This window comes from Lepisosteus platostomus, chromosome 4 (genome assembly GCF_059453375.1).
Source record: "Lepisosteus platostomus isolate fLepPlt1 chromosome 4, fLepPlt1.hap1, whole genome shotgun sequence".
Lineage (NCBI taxonomy): Eukaryota > Metazoa > Chordata > Actinopteri > Semionotiformes > Lepisosteidae > Lepisosteus > Lepisosteus platostomus.
The window spans coordinates 25,864,982-25,882,438 of NC_142614.1; the positions used below are offsets into that span (position 1 = coordinate 25,864,982).

At 36.6% G+C, this 17,457-nt stretch overlaps 1 protein-coding gene across 4 annotated transcripts in view; it reads right to left on the reverse strand.

The window, feature by feature from the left end:
• The window catches only part of LOC148673034 (interleukin-6 receptor subunit beta-like), a 28,789-nt gene that overhangs the window by 1,804 nt on the left and 9,528 nt on the right, over positions 1–17,457 (reverse strand). For 3 of the 4 annotated variants that reach the window (XM_088629198.1, XM_088629199.1, XM_088629197.1), the window contains exons 2-15: positions 17,114–17,157; positions 16,594–16,659; positions 14,834–15,136; positions 13,209–13,329; positions 12,202–12,359; positions 11,066–11,217; positions 9,886–10,042; positions 8,257–8,339; positions 4,673–4,886; positions 3,951–4,115; positions 2,875–2,976; positions 2,633–2,779; positions 1,818–1,958; positions 1,333–1,417 (exon numbers count right to left, since the gene is read on the reverse strand). In XM_088629198.1, the coding sequence (XP_088485324.1) occupies positions 1,333–1,417; positions 1,818–1,958; positions 2,633–2,779; positions 2,875–2,976; positions 3,951–4,115; positions 4,673–4,886; positions 8,257–8,339; positions 9,886–10,042; positions 11,066–11,217; positions 12,202–12,359; positions 13,209–13,329; positions 14,834–15,136; positions 16,594–16,645 (1,880 nt within the window). In that variant the 5' untranslated portion in view covers positions 16,646–16,659; positions 17,114–17,157. The remainder of the gene's footprint in view (positions 1–1,332; positions 1,418–1,817; positions 1,959–2,632; positions 2,780–2,874; positions 2,977–3,950; positions 4,116–4,672; positions 4,887–8,256; positions 8,340–9,885; positions 10,043–11,065; positions 11,218–12,201; positions 12,360–13,208; positions 13,330–14,833; positions 15,137–16,593; positions 16,660–17,113; positions 17,158–17,457) is intronic. The other variant, XM_088629200.1, reaches the window with a different exon arrangement.

A 17,457-nucleotide genomic window follows, 5' to 3' on the forward strand; every position in this document is an offset into this window, starting at 1 on the left:
GACCTCCAAAAGTTTCCTGTTTCCCTGGGGTATAAACAGGTGTACTGTACCACATGGTCCCTGGGGTACCACATTGAATACCTCAGCAGTAGCAGCATCATCATAGTCAGTTAGCCCTCTGAAGGCTGCAGGCAAATGATAATTGACCTCCACAATTTGGGGACTGGCTATAAAATAATCCACAAAAAGCTACCACTGAATCTACCACTTTCCTCTATATTATCCACATTAAAATCCAAATCCAAATTAAGACATTTACACTAGTACAGTGACATGTTGTTGGAGAGGCAATCGAAACTCAAATGCAACAATTCAAAATCTCCAGCACACGCTGGCCTTTTCAGGATATGTAGTGTCCAAAATTATTACTCTAAATCTCCTGCAAGAATGTGACAGTCATAGCTGAATTGCAAGAAAGAAGCCTATTTTTTAGGATGAATCACAGAAAGAGTTGAAGTGTGCAAGACATCATTTGACAGTTGTGACAATTTGTTATGTCAAGAGCAAATGACATTTTGGAGCTGCCCATCAATGTTATGTTTGGTGTAAAAAATATTAAGCTCATGTTGAGAAAACACTCAATAATTTGGAGGATCTATTGTGTTTTGTGGTTGTTTTTCATCTACAGGTCCTGGGGCCTTTGTCAAGATAGAGTAAATCATCACCATACAGAACACCATACACCAACACCATACAGAAACTTGGTCTAAAATGGACATTCCAGTATGACAGTGATACATCCAAATTGACAAAGGAGTGCACACTAAACATTCTCAACTGGTCACCTCAATCTCCAGACTTCAATCCAACTGAACATTGTAAGTCTAACTCAAGGCGGCAGTTCACTAGTGGAAACCAAAGGGTCTGAAGATTTCAGAGCAATTCTACATGCAGGAATGTAGAAAGTTCTCGTCTAAAGACCGACAACGACATAGCACTGAACAGGAGGTTCTGCCAGAGGAGGATTAACAGAATACTAACTACAGGGGTGTGAATAATCGTGACCTTAATGTATTCTGTATTTCAATTAATTATTTATGGCACGTATGACTTTACTTTGTGCAATCCAATGTAATGAATGTAACTTTATTAGAATTTTTTTTAAATGAGACATTTTCAATCTGTAAATCATTCTACTATATGATGTTGACTGTTAGGAATAAACTTGGAGAGCACAGCATCAATGCCATCCTTCACAGTCAAAGAGACCAACTAAGAATAATATCTCTCAAATGCTAACACTAAAAATCACAATAAAGTATTATGAATCACACACTTTGTATTTTCTATTATAATACATAACCAAGCATTAAGGTAATAAAACATACTTACAAAATAAAGCAAGAAATCCCCATGGCAACCATTAAGAGAATGCCTAATCCACCAATAACAGATATTGCTTTAATAAAAGATGAATCTGCAAAACATGTTAAGAAACTGACAAATAAGTCAAGAAAAGTCATATTTACATTTTAATACTTTAAATGTTTTTTTTTAATAATAAGTCCTGATAACATTGCTCATTTAAGAGCTATTTTTTACTATCTAGCAGTTTTGGTCAAAATAATTATGGATAAAGGCACACAGGGTATAAAAGTATAATACATACGTTTACACCTTGTGTGCCTTTATCCATAATTATGTCAATAAGATAAATAATAAATTCAGAACTTGTTAGTGAAGGCAAGTTACATTTTTGGAACAAATACGATACGCTACATTTTCTGAACATCTGGCCTAATTTAAACTGAATTTGAAAGATATGGTCTTTCTGTGCTTAGAAATGTAGAAGGCCTTGTAGACACAAACATTCTCACCATACTTGAGTGTTCTAAAGACAACCGTGCTGCTGTTGGATCCACCCGCATTAGTGCTGGCCATAACATGCAAGGTGTACTTGGTGTTGGGCTCCAGGTGACTCAGGTGGTGTTCTAGAATGTCGCTGCTAACTGTGATTGCTGATAAAGTAACATAAACAGAGAACACAGTCTCACAATGAGTCTCTTCATAAATCTCTTAACATACATAGCAAGGGGATTAAGGACTTTCAAGAATCTGATTAAATAATGGAAAATGGAAGAAACAGCATACATCCTAAACCTTGACCACTTAATGCAAAATCTATCAATCCATCCATTTTCTAACCGCTTCAACCAATACATGATTGCAGGGGAGCTGGAGCCTACCCAGGTAAGCAACGGATACAAGGCAGTTTACAATCTGAATGGGCTGACAAGCACATACACACTCACACCAGTTTTCCCAGAAGCCAATTAACTTACCAGTATACCCTTGGGCTATGAGAGGAAACCCACATAAACACAGTGGTGACACAAAAAAAAACCCAGATAGCACCCCAGGTTTGGAATTGAACCCAGGGCCCCAGTGCTGCATGGCAATGTTGCTAACCATCACACAATATAATCCTTAACGGGCTTACATTTCTCTTCTAAAAGGTATAACATAACATTACACATTACAAAGTTAGGCAGAAAAAAAGAAAAGTTAATAGAAACCCAAGATACCAGATATGATATGATATGATATGATATGATGGACATAAGAATTAAAAATAGGCTTAAGTTCTTATCCTTGAAGTGCACTGGGCAATTGCAAAATGGTTTCTACTTACAGAGTTCTGGGGCTTCTTCCTTCCTGTAGAACACTGTGTAGTTCCTAATGAAGCCGCGACGTTCATTCTCTGGAACCTCAGTCCACTTTATGGCTGCTTCGGTTGCTTTTATATCTAATGCTTTAACTAGAGGGATTTTTCCCGGCTCTGAATAAAAAGATATTTATATATATGTTTCTTGTGAAAAAAAATGTAGGCCTACAAAAATGTAATAATGTGATATTGCAATACAAAATACAAACCTCCTTCTTCTAGATATGTATGTATGATGGCTTCTTGTCCTGGTCCTTCATCATAAATTGGGGTAACTGCAATACTGTAAAGCCTGAAACGCTCAAGTTTATCTAAAAAAACAAAGTCTTTATTGAAATACAGAGTGCTTTATACAGATTCAGTTACCTCTACTTATTCATTGAAAAAATCTCATTTTCACTGTCAGCAATATCCTCAAGGAAATCTTTGGTAAAGTTAAACTGTAAATCATGAAATCATGAAATGTGTGATACTTGGCTATGAAAATAAGCCAGTAACGGTATAAATACAGTTTTTAAAAAGCATTACTAGTGTGTCAGATTCCTAGTTTGGCCTAAATGTTTGCCAATTGTACTTCTGTGAATTCTGAACCATAATCTGGTGTTTCTTCCCAGAACGCAATATTGAGGGGACTTGCATAATTTGGCATTGTTCCAACATACTCCTTATAAAATTAACAATGTGCACTGCTGTTGTGGTTGTATGTATTGACCCTAGATAATGTTGTAAAGAAATGTTTAAGTAGTCTTTATATAGGGACCTAGAGTATCAATGCTTTGTGTTCTGAATCACTCAATATATTAAAGAACTAAAGAGTTTTCAAATACTTTTTTTTTCATTTTAGTCCTACACATTTAAGTGTGCGTAGGGTGCAATTAAGTATGCAAGCACTCCTGATATAATATTAATTATAGTGGAATTTCAATAAAAGGAAAGTGTAAGAACTTAAAGCCTTTCCCAATGAGAAGTTGAAGAGGCTTTTAGGAACCACAAATAAATAAAAAATTATATAATTATATTATACCTACACTATGCTTGCCAATGAACCGCAGCTAGCATTCTAACATTGCACTCTGGTTTGGTAAAAGCAGGAGGCTTCAATCAGTATTGGGTTTTGGAGCCTGTAAACATATTGTTATCACTCCAAGAAAAGTGAGCATTCATCACTGTCTCAGGTGACTCTTCACCCCCACCAAACAAGTTAGGTGGTCTCAATGGCCTATTCAAGTTTCTAACATTTCTTATGTTCTTACAAGCATTAAAACCAAAAACAACATATGCTCACCTTTTATTGAAATATTTGTAGCTTTTGTTTCTTCCCAGTCATAATTACTCCCATCAACAGACCAGTCAATCACATATTTATTCACTGGGATGTCAGAAGAATTCCAGCTCACAAATATCTGACCACTGTGGGGATATGCTTGTACTCCTACAACTGGTGGAAGAGCTGAAAGAAAAAAAAACACAAAACACTTCTGTAAAACTGAGAAAAGAACTTTTCTTGAATACTGTTCCTGGCATTCAAGAGATTCGGTTTTAGTACCGAATGCACAAAACCTAGATAAAAAAGTCTGTATTTTCATACCTACAGGTCAAAAGAGTTCCGTTTTATGTCTTTCATATAGGACCTTGTCAAAACACGTGGAAGCTTTTTTACATTCCTTCAAAATTATACAATACCACAGTGCAGTTATTAAACTGTAATTCAATGAAACTAAAATATAATTGCACGACTCTCTTTACAACAAATTTAGCTCTGAGAAAGAACTATAGCCAATCATTTGGCCTCTTTCAATACAAATAATTAAACTTGAAAACAGGTTTGTACTTTTTTTTCAATGGATGTCTATATTTATTGCAATAAGCCTATTTAATATACTAGGTTCTGCTAGACATATGAAGGATAGTGACTGTTAAAAGAAAGTATACAAGATAACTAGATTAATGTTGAATAAACAGAATAAAAAAACAATAAAACAGTTGTCTAAAATTTTGCACTCTTACCTTCTCCCAGAGCAGGAATTGTAACTGCAGCTTCAGAAGTTGTGCTATTACTGCTATAAGCAACAATTCGTAGTTCATGAGCTTTCTTGCTGACAATCCTCAATGTTCTCATGTTAGATAAACTGAAAGTAATGGTTTCCACTTGGCCATTCATTTCCTCAATGGTAAGTTTGTATCCTTGCACCAGATCACAGCCATCCGAAGGCTGGAGTCCCTATAAAATAATAACAACTAAAAGTATATATTTGAAACAACAATGCATATTCCCTTAAGAAACAACACCAAGGTAACATTCATTACAGCTTATACTTTAAAAAGTTTCATCTTGGTTCTGCGTTGAGTTATAGAGTTCTAATGTGCCCTTACTGTGCCTTATTGGACAGGATCATGGGAAGAACATATTGCATGCACCAAAACAGCTTTTTCTAAGGAATGTTTTCTACAATGCACCATGTTACCAAATAGAGGGAAAAGGCAAATGTACCCAAAAATAAGCAAAAAAGCTATATAGTACATTCAATGAGACACACTGCATTCCCAGAATACAACACAGCTGTATATTTTTTTTCAGAGTGACAAGTTTAACACCTAACCAACTGTACAACTGTATTGTCAAAAAAGGTTAAAGTATATTTAACAATTTCAAGTAGCAGATTATGCTGTAATCAATATCTCTTATCTATGAAAAATGCTGTCCTAAAGTACTGGAGCCATGTACTGTATATGGAGTGATTTTCTTTCTTTTGAATCCTATAAAAGATCTTCTGTGCCCTGACTATCAATCTCAGAATCACATTATTTACTGTGAACATAACAGTCACTCATCTTAGTCAATCAGTGTATGAGCTATTAATATTTGGTTCATTCTTATACACCTAGGGGTGTAAAGGGTGATTAAAAAGGAAGCTGCTGTAAGGATCACTAAACTGTAATTTAACTTAAATGCTTTGTGATTAAGCTGGGTGGGATCACCGGGAACTGTAACATCCAGTCTCATCAACAGGAATTGTAACATCTAGAGTTGTGATGAACTTTTCAACTTTCCACTTTTTGGCATCTGATTGTCTTGTTCTCTGTTTTTAGCATTTCTGTTTAGCATTAATTTTAGCAGCCATTAGGACACTAGTGACGATTAATCAGTTTAGTTAGCTGAAGGCTGCTTTCTGGCCAAAGCTGGTTTTTAGCTGACAACCAAGACCAGCACTAATGTCTGTAATTGTAAAGCACAGCTCTTGTCACCTAAAAAAACATGCAGGGGCTAGGTTTGCATAGCTAGCGAGAGCATCATTGATCTATCAAAGTTTGACAATAATGACGTTGAACACAGTCCTAGTAGAGCACCCCTGGTGCTGGGTTGTTTAAATATTTCTGTACTTCAGGCAGAATCAGACAATGAGAGGCAGCACAGTGAATTGTCTGTAGTATTGCTCTTCTAGGATAGTAAATGTCAGCTTGAAGTTTCACAGGGTTCACAGTTTAAGTTCAGAGAAATGAACTTGGAAGCACAACCTTTAAAAAGCTGACTGCCTTGTTTATGTACTTATTCATGCAATCATGAATCATGTACTTATCTTGTGGAGCATAGACCCTAAGGTTACCTATTAATAAACACTTCTGCTCTTCCACTTTAACTTCTCATGGGAATAGTTTTGATGTTTAAATAAAATGATTCAGCTTACTGCTTTACCCTGTCAGTTGTACTCAATATTAACACATGCTACAGTATGTGTTCTATGTATTATTTCATTTGTTTACTTATCAGACAAGCTTTTCCAGAGAAATTTACAATTTAATGTCTATAAAATGTGCATTTTGTGCAAGCACAAGTAACAGATGTGCAGGTCCAATAAGGTAAAGATAAATTTAAATGAATACAGTGGGGTAGCACACGTTGGAAGAGCAATGCAAACAGCAATCTCATTCAGATGTAAACTTACAGTCACAAGCAAAATTATTTTAGCAGCTAAAAACATGAGCTATATATATAATTCCAAATTTTTCCAGTTCAAAAATTAAATTAAGTAGGAATTTGTTTAAATTAGTATAGAATTATTAAGTTCATTATACAATGAAAATGTTTCCAATTACAGTAAAATCCAAAAACTTATTTCATATTCTTGGTGCTGTTTGATGGACTTGATATAGGCAATAATGTTCATTTTAGATTGCAATGTTGTTGTTGTTGTTTTTTTAGCGGTGGCTCTGTGGGTCAGGATCTGTGCCTGTGACTGGAAGGTTGCCGGTTCAAATCCTGCAGCTGGCAGTGGAATCCTACTCCGTTGGGCCCCTGAGAAAGGCCCTTAACCCCAACTGCTCCAGGGGTGCTGTACAATGGCTGACCCTGTGCTCTGACCCCAAGCTTCTCTCCCTGTTTGTATGTCTGTGTCTCATGGAGAGCAAGCTGGGGTATGTGAAAAGACAATTTCCTAATACAAGAAATTGTATATGGTTAATAAAGTGATGTTATTATTATGATGTTATTTATGTTCTCCCATATTCATGTGGGTTTCCTCCACTGAGCTCCAGTTTCCTCCCACAGTCTAAAGACATACTGGTAGGTTAACTGACTTCTGGGAAAATTGGCACTGCTGTGAGTGAGTGCATATCTGTGTTTGTGTGTTCCCCGTGATGGACTGGCGTCGTGTCCAGGCAGGTACATTCTGGACAGTATATGGATGGTTCATGGTAAGAAATTGTAATTCATATATATTTAAAGAAGTTCACAGACTCTTCTCAGCACTGCTCCTTAACAAGGTAAACCCTCACATGAAACAGTCTAAGATGAAACGTTTTGTCAAAAACAACACACAAAAGAAAAAAAAGTTTTCTATTTTCTGTTCATAACTTAACAAGTTTACACTTTAGCATGTAATGAGAGTGAGTGCTCTATAAAACCTATAAATAGATTTAAGCACAAAAAGGATGATTATAATTATCCCATAGAGACACCAAGACGACACCAAGGTCATGTGTTGAGATCAAAGCAGTACAGGTTGAAGAACATCCCAAAAATATCTGGAAGGATCTCTCAGAACCGGTTTCAAAATCCAAAAATAGACTGAAATGTTTAAATCAATTTTCTATATATCTTTTCTGTTATTTTGACAGCTCGTTTTTTAGCGTAGGCAGCAACAGTATGGATGTTCGAACGGCTGTTCTTCACCAGCAGCCATATCACCCTGTAACTCATGACTGGCAACCCACTGAAGCTAAGCAGGTGTGGTCAGTACCTGGATGGGAGACCTCTGGGGATTGGCCCTTACCATACATGGCCTCCTAATAATCCCCATCTATGAATTGGCTTCATTACTCTGCTCTCCTCCCCACTAATAGCTGATGTGTGGCAGTGTGCTATGGCTGCCGTCGCATCATCCAGGTGGATGCTGTACATTGGTGGTGGTGGATGGGAGTCCTCATTACATGTAAAGCGCTTTGAGTGGAGTGTCCAGAAAAGTGCTATATAAGTCTAAGCAATTATTATAAGTAGTAGTATACAAGTGGCTATTTCTCAGTTAAAGAAAACTGTTCACAACATTCAGATTCAGATTTTACTTGTTTGTAAATGAGAAGATTTTTATATTTACCTTCCACATTAGCAAAACGTCTCTGTCTCCCTCTGAAGTTGGAGCCTTAATTTTTCTCCAGAGGTGTAGCTGTACAAATTCCACTGTTAAAAAACATGAAATCATATACATCGTCCTCATTAACATGATATACGAATCACAGTGGATTCTGAGACAAAACTGTTTTAAGTATTTTCTCGATATTCAAAATAACAGCCACACTTTTCATTTGCATCATTACATGTAAAAAGCACACTAAATAAGCCTGCATTATTACTATCGTCAAATACATTATATTGACTATGAAGTGCATTTCCAACTGATTTCTAAACTGATTAATATTTTAGATATTTTTTAAGCAGTACAAGTAATACTAGGCGGCACAGTGGTACAGTGGGATTCCAAGAAGTTTACATTTTGCAATATCTAAACAAAACAAACTGTCTGCTTATCTATCCATCGTCATGATTGCTGACTGTTTTTAGAACACTTATGAGGTAATAATTCCATACGAGGTAAGTTCACACATGGTAGACTTTGCTTTTGCAAATGTAATGAAAGGAACTGAAGGTCACTCAAGAGAAATGAAAGTCAACACTGGTGTGTTTTTCTCAGTAAAACACTGAATTTATTTAATAAAAATACCACCAGTGTCACGAGTATAATTTTGAAAATAATGTGTGTGTACCTTCAACCTCTCTTCTTAGATTCCATGAGCCTGTTCAATATGAAATGTCTTTCTTAAGACTGGAAATACCAAAAATGGGTAGATCAAGCATCGAAAGAAAATGATTACTGCTCCCCAGAGAAACCTCAGCTGCTAGGTTGCTTATCGGAAGAGGGAATAATAGTCTGCAATGTCGTGGATCATTAAAATCCACAGTCACGTCTCTTGAAAACACAGTAAACAAAAAATATATGCAGGTTTAAGATATGTTAGAGTTCCAAAACCAAACAACAGAAATTCCTTTCCACCTTGCTTGTCATTCTGCCTGCCGCAACCATTAACTCATGCACACCAACTCTCTCTACAATAAGTTTCCAAACTCATTCTCTCTCCAAATTACTATTATTTAGTTTATTTCTCTTCTTTCAGTGACTTCATCAACACATCATAGTTCCCCTCCACATCCCCTAAGGATGTATTCTTCTTGGTTCCCATTTAGGTAAGATGTTCACATTATGCACCTATGCATTTTTGTGGTAGTCCTTGTTATATTGGAGGGATATTGAGATAAAAGAAAACGTGCATAGCCATTGTAGAAAATGATGTTCCATTTCCCATTTAAACTGCTTTCCCATTAGGTGGTATTTTAGGGTATCCCCCTCATGCAGGGACATTGGAGGTTGGATGACTTTGTTTATGAAATAAATGAAACCAAACGTCAAACTTTAAATTAGGTGGTGAATTCACGGAACTGTAACCACAAAGAAATCTAAATAATAGACCTCTAAATGCCCCAGAAGTATAAAGCGTAAAGGCGGAGAGGCATGCCTTTCCTTTAGATGATGCTGAACTTTATTTCAATGCTGCACTGTATTTAGATTTAGTTTCTCCCTTGACTATTCTGATATCATCCGTGACCGCTGAATCTGTCTCTTTCATTGACATTTCTGTATTTCCTTCTCAGTAGAAAACCTTTTCCTTACCGTCCATCAAGGAAAGTGCAGTTGATTCCTTACTCCAGTCACTCCAATAAATTGAACCATTTAATGAACACCGAACTGAAACAATGTAGCTGGTACAGAGCTTCACATCTTGTATATCAAGCACTTCTGTCCAACCATTTGTGACAGTATGAATAACCTAGAAACCCAGTACAGAAATAAAAGGATAAAAAGCAGACTTCACAACTGTAACAATTGAATAAAATTTTTAATTTACAAGTAATGATTAGGTAACAAAGGTTAATGATGAAAGTATTAAGTTAACATTGACGTCAATTAACTTCTCAAAATGCCACATTTATTTCAGTTCATGTCATAAAGAGTTTGTGACATGATGAAGCCACTTAGCTGTAATTGAAAAATCAATATCAGTGACAAGGGTATGAGCATGTAAGTAATGATCATCTTCCTCCTCTTTATTAAAAAAACTAACTGAGACTCTAATTAAAAAACAAAGAAAAGACAGCCCTACAAGTAAGTAAGGAAGCTTTCCTAATGGGTTTTCCATTTCATTGCAATATGCATTGATGAGTTTGGCTGGGAGTGATGAACTGTATGAAGTACACTTCATACAGTACTTTTGTAAATAGCAAATTGCTTCTGCTATGTACAGCACTATAAAGATTAAAGGGCCACAAACACAAAAATTCAGATGGTGTTCATAACTTATGCACAGAAAATGGTTCTTGAAATAAAGAAAACACTTTATCCTATAGCAGGAAAACTGAAATAAAAGTGCTAAAATGTTTTTCCAGAAAAGCCAATTTATTGTCATTCAGGATTTCAGAAATAAATCACAGATTTAGAGCCAGGCTACATATTTAAAACAATATCCTAATTTAAAAAACAAACACCCAGACACAAATTAGCTTACCAGTATATCTCTGGACTATGGGAAGAAACCATAGAAAAAATCCACATAAACACAGGGAGAACATATAAACAGATACCACCAGGTCCATAACACAACCCAGGGCCTCAGCGTTGCAAGACAGCAATGCTAACCAATGTGTCCTCTGATCAATTATTAATTCTATCAAAATTATATTAATTTTATCTATAACAAACGTGTATTTCTTATCATAGCTGACCTAAAAATTCTTACAATGTAATAATTTACATTTACAACAGCTGATTTCTTGTTGAGCATGTTCAGTCCTACCGTTGTGTTAGAGTCACTTTCTTGGCTCTTTACTTCACAGATTAATGTCAGGTAAGAATGACCTCGTAGTTCATGTGCAGTTTTCCACTTTACTCTTATAACTTTCTTCAACATAGGAGTTATTACAACACCTTCAGGAGGGCTGGTCTTCACTACAACACAATAGGAAAAAGGACAAATCAGACACTAAGTAGGTGTATTTCAAATACAACTTTAACTTCATGTGCATGACACTCAAAGTTTTGAGGACAGTAGGTAGATTGTTCAGAGCCTTCCATCATATTATGGCCCCTCGGGACAATTCCGGGTCACCCAGAAGGCATCTTGTACCTCCAGCAACCTTATTTACTGTATCTCTTGCAGTAAATGCCCAGCCATCTACATTGGAGAAACAGGAAGGAGACTCGGAGACCACTTCAGAGAACACGTCAGGGCTGTGAAAATTAAAGATCTCTCCAAGTTCATTGCTTCTCATTTCACCTCTGACGGCCACGACCACTCTAATCTCTCCGTCTGTATTCTCAAAGACGGTTTTTACGAACTCATACATCAGAAAGACTACCAAAACCAAAATTATCCTGCAGCCAGGATCACACCTTCCCCCTTCACTTAACGACAGACTACTCTTCTTCTAAATTTTCTCCATTCATTGGAAGTTTCATTTCACACCTCTCTACACCTATTTTGACTTCACACCTCTTGATTGGCCTCTCTTTCTGTCCCCTGCTCCCGCCTCTCACTCCTCCTCCCTCTAAGCCCTTGTTCTCCCGCTACATTACCTTTGCCTACTGCCTTGTCTCTCTCACACCTGAAGAAGGCTCCACGGCCGAAACGTTTTGTTTTCTTTCTTCTTTTTTTCAGCTTGGAATAAACCTATTACTTGTTCCTTTGCAGCCTACGCATGCTGACACAGCTACCCACCTGAACTATCATATTATGTGTTTGACTATGACACAAAATGATCCATTATTCAAACGAGAATAAGGCTGTAATCCTTATTATAACTAGATAGACTCACGATGACCATAAAAATACTTTCTGTCACTACATGGAAGTGTAAGAACTAAATCCTCAACTTGAAAACTGCATCTGAGAACAAAACACCTGTTTTGAGAAAACTGCCTACAAATGCTTACCTACTGTCATGGGATCCAAATGCTGTTTTTCTGAGTAGACTTTGCCCAAGACATTTTCTGCTTTAATGACAACTGTATGGACATCAAAATGATACACATTGCCATCTCCAAAAGTGCATTCATTTGTTTTGCTCTGGCATGTTTCATTTTCATTGAGTCTGGAGAAAAAGAAAACCCACATAAACAAACCAACAGCACAAAAGGCCTTTTTTAATGACATATTAAATATATATATATAAATCGCATGGAACGTCAAAGAAATCTGCAGCTAATGAAATTACAGTTTTTAACTTACTGCAGTTACGTCAATTCAGTAACAAATCAGCAAAGATTTTTTACTGCCTTGGTATACATTCAGTTATGTATCCTGGCAGCACCCTGCACCATACCACAGCGAATAAAAGCCAAGTTTCCAAACAAAAAAAAAACGCTTTTGCAAACCATCAGAAAATCTCTAATTGGAATACAATTTAATCATTATAATTTTTTGGGATCTTGCACACCAAGGCTGCAAAGTGCTTTGCCTCGAGTCATTTGCTAGCTTGGCAAGAGAACTGGTTTAAACTCCCACTAAAGTTTGGCTTTACTTCTGCTTCCCTCTTTCCTTCCACAACATGTACAATTTGCCTTGAAATGTTGGCCAAGAAAAGGAGCTCTATACATTTTAAGTCACCTGTTTTTTGTGTTTTCTGGACATACATACATGTAGGTAAAAATCCATTGCCAAACCTTGCAGTGCAGTTCATGCAATACGGTAAATATATTCTCAAGCCACATTTTGGTTCCTTATCAGATGGCCAAAACTAAGCTTAACACGTCAAGCTTGATTATTTCAATGGTCAGGAACAGACAGATCTAATACACTGTAGCTGAAAGACTTGTTCTCATCACTAAAACTGTCTTTACTTCTTAAGCTCAGACATGAGCAGGTAAAATCTGATTGAGCAAAAAACTAAAACTTTTACTTGCATTCACACAGTGAAAAATAGATTTATGGAAAAACTTACACTTCTCTGATAAGTGTGTAAGTTGTATATAAGAAGGTATTTCTTCCAACGTCCCAGTAACAAGTAAAAGCCGTGGAGAAAAATAAAACACAGGAAATATTTGTGGGTTTTTGCGGGGGCACTGTTGAAAAATTAACAGTTAAGATTAATTTATAAAAAGACAAAAAATGTTCTTTTCACAAAGGTCAAACTAAACAAAACAAAAATGTACGATTCATAGTATTACACATTGTATACATTCACATAATTTTGTTGAATAAAAGGCTTCAGAAAAATATTATTTTAATCACTCATCCATAGTGTTGATCAGTACATGTGTCAAAGTAAATTGAAGTAAATGTAAACAAAACATATCACAAATAGTTCACAACAGCACCACAAACAAGACCAGTAAAGAAAGAAATGACTACTGAAAAGAAACTAATGGCTAAATGTTGTTTCTTATAGTTTTGGTTTCTCATCTCATATGCAGAGAGTTTTCTGGAAAAAAGATACTTTTTTTACAATCACTGTACTAGACCTGGAAATCATTTGGGGTATTTTACTCAAAGAATTGCTTAGCCTTAATAATGGTTACATAATCAACAGCTGACAGTTTATACATTCACACTCAGAATAACAGTTACTTGCATTGACTGCTCATGAAGTGAAATGGTACAGTATATTTACAGACTGAGACACTAACGTGAGCTGAGCCATTAAGCAATCTATGTAAGTACAACTTTACAACTTAATGACCAGAAAACAGGTAAAAACAACACTGAACAGAATAATGTATATTTAATAAAACTGAAGTTATATCTGTATAGTTCAGAACGGCAACCTCCTCAGACAAAAAGTTTAAAAAGACTCTTAAGTCAACATTGCAGGGGAACCACCGGCAAAAGTACTAACTACAGTACTTTCCAGAGTACCCAATGTATTGAAACTATGTTGAATGCTGGTCATTTTCTGAAACTTTTTGCCGTTGACTGTTTTAAAGCCCAGAATTCCTCTACACTTACATCCTCACATTACGTTGATAGACTAATTTATTTTTAAATCCTCTCCATTCACTTACAGATTTAACCTTTTCACACTTTGTCCCCAAATCTCTGTTTAATAATTGCTTACACTTATATAGCACTTTTTCTGGACACTCCACTCAAAGCGCTTTATAGGTAATGGGGACTCCACTCCACCACCACCAAAGTGCAGAGAGTCAGGATCTCAGTTTTACATCTCATCCAAAGGACAGCGCATGTTTTACAGTATAGTGTCCCCATCACTATACTGGGGCATTAGGACCCACATGGACCGCAGGGTGAGTGCCCCCTGCTGGCCCCACTAACACCTCTTCCAGCAGCAACCTTAGTTTTTCCCAGGAGGTCTCCCATCCAGGTAGTGACCAGGCTCACACCTGCTTAGCTTCAGTGGGTTGCCAGTTGTGAGTTGCAGAGTGATATGGCTGCTGTTTGTTTGGACACTCTTCCTCACCGTTGTGACCATTCTCACTTGGCCTTCCTTTTGTTCTCCTTATATCCCTGCTACCTTCCCCTCTCTCCCTCACACCTAAAGAAGACTCAACAACTTCATTTTTCTAATTTTTTAGCATGGAATTAACCTTCGTATTTTACAGTACTCACATCCTGCTTTTATGTGTGTTCCTCCAAAAACTGTGTCCCTTCCATCGACATTCATATAACACATAACAAACCCAGATCGGCGTGTAAAATTCCTAATGTGAACAGCAAAAACAGTTGAATTGATGGCAGAATACTGGTCTTCAGGAATCCGTTCATCATTTAGTTTCCAGAACAGCTGATCAGGGTTAAAAGAAGAAATATTCCTGCACGGACTCCTGAGGGGGGCTGTGAAGAAAATCTGGATATCGGACCCCATCTTAATAACTGGATCTTTAGGGTGAACTGTGCAAGCTTCATCGTAACCTATTGAAACAACAAAAATACATGATTTTAGGTGGATTATCGGCACAATATCAGTTCATTTATAACTATCAAATTTTGGCAGAATTTTCAGTTAAAGGAAATGAATGAAAAGGAAAAGGCTTAGCCCATACTATCAAAATATTTGGTATTACAGGAAACTGTTTCCTGAAATGCTCATTTCTTATTCTGATCTGTTTAACTAAATGTGTAAAATGAAATTAGAAAAAAAGAACAGCTCCATCCTAACACAGTCAGGTCTGTTAGTCAAACAACTGGACAGCTAAACATGACTGTAATTAACATGCAAGAGTTAGACATTTCTCCCCTTGTGAATGATGAGGTTTAATTTATAAGAGATGAAGAAACACATTCACAGCAGCAGTCATGTTTGGGAAAGTTGAACTGTTATTTCTGGGTGACCTCTACTGAAATTACAGCAGAAAATTGATACAGACTTGTGTTTCTGAATATAGGAGAAACATTTTAAGTAAAAAGAGTAGAACAATGTGAAATATCTAAGTGGAAGGAGAAAAGGAGGTAGGACTTTAACACTGCTTGTGGTAAACAGCAACACAAGATTCAACAAAACCTGCTGTTGAAGGATTGTGATGCACAGAATATTACCCGCCGAACTCTGTTGACACATTCATTTATTCCAAGCATTAGCACAATAAAGTTATATTTTATGTATTTTCTTTATAATTTATAATGATACTAATTATGTTCTTGTAACACAGCTGCAGATCCTTTAGAATTATCCAAAGGGATACAGAGGAGCACAGGGAAAGAAGGAAAATCCAAGGAAATTAAGAAGCTTTATTTTCCCCCAGCTAATATGGATGATTTATTAGGTTTGTTCAGCTACTCTTTCAAGTTCCTTAGTTTTAATAAGTATTTGTACTTTGCCATGTCTGACTGTACTTTCCAGTCTGTAAACAAACCCTAAATACAAAAAGTCTGTGTGCATCACCTGCTGAACCACTGCATTATGTGTTGGATGGCTATTTACCAACACTGACAAAATGTGAAATGTACAAAAATGACAAAACATCACTGTCATTCCAGTGATGCACCAAGCCATGTCTGTGGACATGAGGTTCTGGACTTGTGAACTGTGAGATGTATTAAATAAGTTCTGTTGGCCGAGCTTGTAAGATACTGTAGTATTGATAGGTAGCATCCTTCCTGTCCTGGCATTGATGGACCAATCTCTGGTCAGAACTTCCCATAAATCTCAGATTAATACAATATATCACTGTCAACCAATCAGAAAATCTACAATTGAACAGTCACTTCAATTGAGGAAGATAACTGAGGATGTGAAACTTGCTTTCTGACCACTGTCTCCCTAAACTGACCAAGTAAACACAAAGTGTTAAGTTCAGTCCCTGTACTGCTGTTAAACTAATTCTGGGCAAAACCACAACTATACAAAAGTTCCATTTGCGTAAACTTACCTTTACACACTATGGTAAATACCAAAAACACCACTAACAATACACCAGACATTGTCACTCTCAAACCTGAAAAAAAGAAACAATAACAAAAGAAATCAGTATAAAGTAAAGTCTAAAATGTTTTTGGCTTGTTTTTCTGGCAAAACAGTATGTTTATTTTCATAAATATATGTTACATCTGAAGCATAATTATTGAGTATAACATTTCACAAATTAAACTGATTAGATCAGTTGTATGTTGTGTGTTATTGCTGAAATTGTATTTGTGACATAAAAGAGCAAAAGCAGGTGGCACAGTGGTTAGTATTACTGCCTTGCTGTGCTGGGGCCCGGGAGCAATTCTGGATCAATCTGTGTATATTCGCCCGGATTTCCTCCAGGTGACCCAGTTTCTTCCCAGAGTCCAAAAACAGAATAGTAGCTTAAAATGCATTCTGGAAAAATTGGCCCTGGTGTGTGTCTGTCTGCCCTGTGAAAGACCGGTGTCCCAGTGTCCGATTCAGGATGTATCCTGCCTTACGTGGTGCGTTGCTTGCCAGGATAGCCTCCAGCTCCACTGCAACTCTGAATTGGAAGAGATAGTTACAAAATGGATGAATGCATTAATAGCTTCAGAACACTTAAGCAAGCTTTAGCAAGAAAGCCACAGTCTTTTAACAGGACAAGACTCTGATCAGAAGAAAAATGTAAATTCATTCAAAACATTCTTTAAAAAGACTACACATCTGAAGTTTCCTGTATTAATTGTATCTCTTATCTGACATGTTCTGTACTGATTGTATTGCTTATCACCATTACATTTTGGGTATGACCATTACAATGGCCTAAAACCAATACTATATGGAGACAAAGACACTTCTTGCC